The 7,492-nt window shown below is 33.5% G+C and overlaps 1 protein-coding gene across 3 annotated transcripts; it reads left to right on the top strand.

Moving 5' to 3' along the window:
• Positions 1 to 2,961: 2,961 nt before the first annotated feature.
• LOC145042868 (anoctamin-like protein) lies at positions 2,962 to 7,138 on the top strand. 3 transcript variants are annotated; one of them, XM_078991376.1, is made up of 16 exons: positions 2,962 to 3,076; positions 3,669 to 3,869; positions 4,040 to 4,306; positions 4,374 to 4,500; positions 4,577 to 4,677; positions 4,762 to 4,853; positions 4,960 to 5,064; positions 5,160 to 5,429; positions 5,529 to 5,661; positions 5,728 to 5,841; positions 5,933 to 6,003; positions 6,083 to 6,213; positions 6,285 to 6,367; positions 6,467 to 6,574; positions 6,662 to 6,820; positions 6,913 to 7,138. In XM_078991376.1, the coding sequence occupies exons 2-16, from the start codon at positions 3,690 to 3,692 to the stop codon at positions 7,036 to 7,038; spliced, it is 2,067 nt and encodes a 688-aa protein (XP_078847502.1). In that variant the 5' UTR covers positions 2,962 to 3,076; positions 3,669 to 3,689; the 3' UTR covers positions 7,039 to 7,138. The 3 variants fall into 3 exon arrangements, with proteins under 3 accessions (XP_078847502.1, XP_078847501.1, XP_078847503.1); XM_078991375.1 differs by having other exon boundaries at positions 2,991 to 3,076; positions 3,204 to 3,869; XM_078991377.1 differs by lacking the exon at positions 2,962 to 3,076 and having other exon boundaries at positions 3,094 to 3,869; positions 4,040 to 4,109; positions 4,191 to 4,306.
• Positions 7,139 to 7,492: the final 354 nt, after the last annotated feature.

The raw sequence follows: 7,492 nt of genomic DNA, 5'->3' as shown, positions 1-7,492 counted from the left end.
TCCAAGCATGACCCAAATACAAGGTCCAAAATCCCTAACAACCCAAAGCCCAAAAATGGACCGAGTGGATTTTCTATTAGTACACCTAACATGCTACTTATTACGCCCAACGTACAACCTCTACTTGGAAGGTTTACGGGGAAGCAACCCAGTACATCCCAACGTACTTAAGGTTACGCCCAACGTACCCTTCAAACGTCTAATTTCTCTAATAAGGTCTTAATACCTTAAGACTTAAAATCCAAACTTCAGATCTAACCCTAACAAATGTTTAAAACCATACAGTTGTAACCTTTATGCCTTTGCATGGCTACAAGGGGTCAAAAATCCAAACCTAAGTCTTATTCATGACCAAAAAGCTTACTTGATCAATCATGCATGATTAGGAAAGATCAAGGTCCCATTTTTATGAACCACAATACTCTTAAATGAAAGGAAACACTCCTCATTAGGTCTGGAGTTTCTTAAACTCCTAAAAGATATACACAAGCAAATACAAAAAAACACAAAGTCAAACACAAACACTTTGTATGCAAACTTATAAAAGGTGCGATTGCACATCCTCAATGATAAGTTCGAACTACAAAATGTATTTTACAAGTATTTATACATGTAAACATAGTTACTAATAGTTCATACAAAGTAACCAACCAAGAAGTACAGTAGCACACATGTGAAATGTGAAAATATTATGTTATTTCCTATGATGCAAAATGAAGCACAAATGTATAAAACAATTATGAACATAATTAATGCAAATAAACCAATGACGAAGTACAATATCACATATATGAAAATATTATGATATTATCTACGATGCAAAGATGAAGCAGATATGAAAAATGTATAAAACAATGGTGAAACACAATTAATTGCGGAAAAAATCGAGAGGCTTACTTGTCAATAGAGACGATATAACAAAGTATTACAAAAATGGTTAATCACATATGAAGTACGATAGCACAACAATGATGATCGATAGATGGAATCGTTTGGTAATAATGACTGAGATCGTAATCATGATTGAGAGATATATAATTGATGAGAGCATATAATCATAGGAAAGAGAATGAAAACCACATAGATGATTGTTTTTATTTCAATATCTCGTACATAATGGGAGGTCAATTTTGTCACTAAAAAAATATATGAAATTTAATATAAATTATTGATGCACGGAGAAAGAATTAGAAATTAGAACAAATTACACGAATGGTCCTTAAGATTTTGTCTTTTTCCCTAAAGTAGTCCTTATGAAACTTTTTTCCCCTCAGATGGTACCTACGGAGCAAACCTTGCACACAAAAGGCCCCTGTGACTAACTTTGCTAACAGATTCTGTTAAGTTTTATGAAATGACAAAAATGCCATTTGTTTTATGCACATAAATGATCCCCCCCTCTCTCTCTCTCTCATATATGGGTCTTTTACATCTTCAACTTCATTACTCTGTTGTTTCATTCCTTCACCATCGTCGACACCTAGGAACACCGGCAACCACATCTCCGCCAGCACCCTCGTGCCCGCTGCAACTGCTCGTGATGCTATCAACTGACGAGATGAGAAGCGCACTGGAGGAAGCAACTACCACTCTCTTTCCCTTCTCATATCCTTCTGGTTTTGCCGGAAAGCACTGATCCGATAGATGACTTCTTCTTCGTGAACTTTCTCTTCCGTTGCACATATGGGATTTCATATCCAGTATCGGATGGTGGTAAACGATGGTCTCAGGATGACGAAGGCAAAACCGATCAAGATTCCGATTAGGGTGAAGAGGAAACGATGTTCTTTGAGGATGTAATTGATGAATCTTGGGATATATCGATGAGGATTTAGGTGAGCAAGGTTGGGTTTGACTAGTCGACATTTCTTCATCTCTCCTTTGATTTGCATCTGATTGTTTATGAAACTGCTTCATGTTGTTCATCGTGATTGAATCTTCCATTCAATATTATGCTTTTTTTGTGCAAGGGTTAATGGGTTATGAGCAAGTGAAGAGCATGAGAATGGAAATGGGTGTACAAACAATGTTTATGCTTTCAGGTGTTCTTTCAAGTTTGTAAAATGTTACAGGGAAACATGTTTGATCTTATTGTCTACCAAGTGTTTGATCTTTTGTCTGAATGATCTTTCCATGGTGCAATGTTCTTAGCTACGCCTAAAACATAGTTTACCCACAAATTTCTAAACTTGGCTTTTAAAATTTTGAAGCAATTGTGAAACCCCCTAAATCATAACATAGTGGAAGGACGAAGAGAGAGAGAGAGAGAGAGAGAGAGAGAGAGAGAGGACCATTTGTGTTCATAAAACAAAGGGTATTTTTGTCATTTAACAAAATTTGTTAGCAAAGTTAGTCACAAGGACCTTTTGTGTGCAAGGTTTGTTCCGTAGGTACCATCTAAGGGAAAAAAGTTTCATAGAGACTACTTTAGGGAAGAAAACAAAACCTTAAGGACCATTTGTATAATTTGTTCTAGAAATTATTCAAATACATAAATAAATGGTAATTATAGAAATTTGATTTTATTCATTTAGTAAGTCAAACATGTTGGTAAGCAAAACACATTTTGCTTTCGATTTTAGTTTCCAATTCCTTTTAATTCCTTAGAAATCATGTGAAACAGATAAACACATAACATTTTATTTTTTTTAAGACAAATTTTAGAAATGATCAATATGACATGAAGGTATATTAATCAATGCGTAAAAAAATAATCCCTCCTTTTAACATAGTTAGCCATAAGAATCGTTTTTACAAAAAATTCTTAAACTTAAAGACAATCTTTGCAAAAAAATTCCTTACCACTTGCCAAAAGCACGTACGTTGATATAATTCTGTCCAAATATAAAAATCAAAATAATCTACTTTTAGTAAACTAGGACTAGTTTTGTAATTTACTCTTAATAATTAATCCTTTCCAAATATTCATTCAAAACAGAATCTCTCAGGATTCTTATGACTATAATTTGAAAACCGCTAAATTGACGCTATTTTGATATTTGATTGTAACTCTGAAGGAAGGAATCCAAATTTCAAAAAAATCAAGTTCGCCGGAAAATTCACTCAGCCTGCGCCGGTAACCATTCCCTCGACAGTTTTCGGCAACTTGCCATTTTATCCGAGGAACCTTGTATTCCTATCATCTGATTTTGATCAGAATAAATGTTTTCATGGTCCCATCTCTCTGCATTTCGCATTTTCAGATATGGAAAACAAGGAATGGCGTTGCAATCGATGTATGCACATCGATAGTCGTGCGACATTTGTCTTTCAGCTGAATTCATGACGACTTCATCGTTTTAAGTTCATCTTCATTGAGTACAAGTCGGCGCCAATTGGGTCATACAAACCCACGTGGCAACTCATTCCTTAATCTCAACGCGCCATCACACCCCTAAATCTCGATTTCACAGACACCTGTCTTTGATTTTTTGTCTATTCCTTTTCTCCTCCTTTTCGAATCCCTTTCTATTGCGTTACAGCGGAAACACATTTTCAATTCCGAAAAAACCCCTAAATATGACCTAGTCGGCATGTTTAAAACGATGATTCTGATGATATCGTTTCCATTTTCTTTAATCCTTTTTTGTAGGAGCTAGGTTTTTGTAAGAATTCGTGTTTTTTGATTCACAAATAACAAATTTCCGAAGGGATTTTCTTGTTTTCAGGGATTTCTTGGAGATTCCGAAATGGAGACATTAAAGGGGAAACAAGCCGCTTTTGAAATAGGGGTTGTTATTCATAAGAGGGTAGTAGACGATATTGGGGACAACTATGGTTATGATTGTGATGAAGTTCTTGTTTATGAATTTCAAAAAGTTGGTCTAATTGTCGATAGAGTTGCTGGCCTTCACGATGAATTCCTCAAGGTTCATTCCTCTACATTCATTTCAACAACATGCATAGTTTTCATCGAACGTATATGATTCTTTTCTTATTTCTTATACATTATCATAGAAAAACCAAGCAAATCCGTGGCATTTTGTAAATTGAATTTCAAAACCCTATTAAAACCCTTTCAACATGTTCTCTTTTCCAGCTAGCAGCGCCGGTGGAGGTTTTAGGTCAGGCAGCCGCTGAGTTACATTTGAAGAAGAGAACTCATATAGGTGAAATCACACACGATAATCCTACTCCCCCCCTTTATCTTCCCATATTTCTTCCTTCTTCTTCATTTAGTTTTGTTGCAGGTGTGGATTTACAATTCGAATGGGATGAATCCGAGGCTTTTATCAAACAAGCAGATGGTTCGCTATTCAGTTGGTGTGAACGTTTTCGCTGCTACAATCACATGATATACGGAATCGTAAGTTAATATCTACTCTTCCACGTTTTCACTATCAATCGCTGAAATCAAACACTGAAATTGACAGGTAAACAATGGCGAATCTGCTGTAGTTTTAAAATTCAATGGCAGAAAATTTAACTGGGAGCCTGGTGAATCTCTTATGTGGAAATTGGAGACAGAAGCCATTGTTAAAGAAGTCTTTCCTCTTCATGGTATGTCTCCTAAAATTCTTCTTTTTTCTTCCTTTCACAATCTAGTTTTGTAATTATCATCGATTTTGTTTCATAGATGAAACAAAGAGAAAACAGCTTTTGAAACGTTGGGCACTAAACTTATGGGACCTTACAAATCAACCTATTGATGAGATCTATGCCTACTATGGAACAAAGGTAAATAGGGATTAATTTTTTATATAATTAATATATATTACCTATTTTATTGATGTTTATATTGATTGCTTATCTTATATACAGATTGCAACATATTTTGCTTTTCTTGGAATGTACACAAAATGGTTGCTATTCCCTGCAGTGTTTGGGCTTATATTGCAATTGGTTGATTTTGGGTATGTGTATGTCACTTTCTTTTGACCATTTTATCCTTACATTCCCAAAAAAAAAACAAATTTCTTTGGCTTAACACATTCATCTGAATCTTTAATTTCCTTTCAGATCATTGCAGTTATTTGTGCTTCCCATTTTCTTTATATGCATAACTTCATGGGCAGTTTTATTTTTCCAATTCTGGAAGCGAAAAAACTCTACCCTTTTAGCCAGGTAATTAATACAACATCTTTGTGTTATACTTTTAGATAATCAAAATAATACCTAATTCTTAAAATCTTTTTATTTTTTGTTTCCTGATTTTACAGGTGGCAAATTAGTTATTCAGCTGGATCAGAGTCTGCTTACAAATACATGGACACAGAGTGGAGTTCCTTTCATTCATCAGCAGCTTCAGCTAAAAAATGGGGTGAAAATAAAGGAAAAGAAAATGAAAAATTTCAAAGAGAAGAATGGTTTGGGAGAATGATGAGATTTAGAAATGATGCAATTATTATTCTCAGTATCATATGCCTTCAACTTCCTTTTGAATTAGCATATGCACATTTGTATGAAAGCATCGGATCTGATGTTGTAAAGTGAGTACTTTTTTTTTCTTTTTTTTAACAATTACACGATCTTTAAAATAATATTTATTAATATAATTATAAGTTTATAATAAATTGTTTATATTTCAGGTTTGGGTTGACTGCAGGATACCTGTTTGCTATCCAGTATTTTACACAAATTGGAGGGAAAGTGTCTGTGAAGTTAATTAAAGATGAAAAGAACAAGTGCTCTGAATATAGAGCTAATAGTTTGGTTTATAAGGTCATTATTTGTAAATTTAACTTTTTTTTTTAATATAAATTTAATCTCTGATAAATCATGATACAGGTTTTTGGTCTCTACTTTATGCAATCATACATTGGAATACTTTATCATGCAGTTCTACATCGAAACTTCATGACACTTCGACAAGTTATAATTCAACGTTTAATCATATCAGAGGTGATAAAATTATAAAAAATGTAGTGAAATTTTCTTAAATGTTTATATTTTTTAATTTTTAAAAAGTGTTTGATTGAAAAATGTTCTCTAGGTGTTGGAGAATCTGATGGAAAATTCTCTGCCTTATGTCAAATACAGTTATAGAAAATACAGAGCTATTCGGTAAGTCTTTTTTTTTTTTCTTAAAATAATTATATTGAGTGTCGAATAATTAATAAACGCTGACTCATCATTTATGAAGTCACAAGAGAAAACGGGAGAAAGGGTATGCAGGTGGAAAACATATTTTCAATTCTAGGGTAGAAAAAGAGTACTTTAAGCCTGTGTATGCTGCAAGTATTGGTGATGAACTTGAAGATGGGCTCTTTGATGGTAATATATAAATTTATAAAACAAATTTATTTATTCATTTTTCCAAAATATAATATAAAAATATTGCACAGATTTTCTGGAGTTGGCTTTGCAATTTGGAATGATTATGATGTTTGCTTGTGCTTTTCCTCCTGCATTTGCTTTTGCTGCATTGGTAAATCCAACACCTTTTTCTTCTTATTCTTCCAAATAAAATATTATGTCATTGACAAGTTAATATAAAAAACGCTTGTCATGTTTTTGTGTCGTAAAGAACAATATTACAGAAATCAGAGCAGACGCTTTAAAGATTATTGTCATGTTTAGAAGACCTGTTCCACGAGTCGATGCCACAATAGGCGCTTGGCTTAACATATTTCAGGTCATAATCCTTTCTATAATTCCATACACTTTATATATAAAAAACGTGTTTTATAATTTTATAATTTTTTGATTTTTTGATTTTCAGTTTCTGATAGTGGTGTCGATATGCACAAATTGTGCGCTTTTAGTATGTTTATATGATAGGGAAGGAAAATGGAACATATCTCCAGGACTTGCAGCCATTTTAATAATGGAACATGTCTTGCTACTTATAAAGTTTGGTTTTTCAAGGATTGTACCTGAGGTATTTTACTATTTTATTTAATTTTGGTTATTTGATTCTTTTTTTTTATTAGGTGAATTATATTTTTACAAAAATGGAAATGTTTTTGGTAGGAACCGGATTGGGTGAAAGCAAACAGAATGAAGAACGCGACTCACGCACAAAACATGTGTTCTAAGCAACTTTTGAGAAATATTTCTGGTCGTAGAGGGATGTTGGTGAAGGCTAATTGTAATTGATTTATTTGATTGTTGTTTTGATACTAGAAAAAAAAAAAAAATCAGTAGCACATATTTATGTATATAATTATTATTATTATTATACACCCATTTTGGATTAGTTTAGAAAGTTTATTTTATGAATGAATTAATCAAATCAAATTAATATAGAGCTCAACAAAAGAATATTGATTCCATTGAAAAAATATATATACCGATTGGAGTAGTTACATCTTACATGTAAGTAAATGCAACATATGTATGATGTTGCTATGGAGTTGAGGTGGTGATGTGGCGGCTACCGAAGCGATCGCTGACCTGGCGGGCGTAACGAACGACTACTTTGGCCCATTTCTGGATTCCTAATTTGAATTTTGTTGAATCGAGTCTTGTGAGGGATTTGATTCCTGGGTCTATTGATATCTCCATGAAGGAGGAGAAGCATCGGTTGTATCGTGGCCTCTTTGGGGTTTTT

This window comes from Lactuca saligna, chromosome 4 (genome assembly GCF_052625555.1).
Source record: "Lactuca saligna cultivar CGN05327 chromosome 4, ASM5262555v1, whole genome shotgun sequence".
Taxonomy (NCBI): domain Eukaryota; kingdom Viridiplantae; phylum Streptophyta; class Magnoliopsida; order Asterales; family Asteraceae; genus Lactuca; species Lactuca saligna.
Note: the sequence above shows the minus strand (reverse complement) of the source record. Positions and strands in the feature narration are given on the sequence as shown.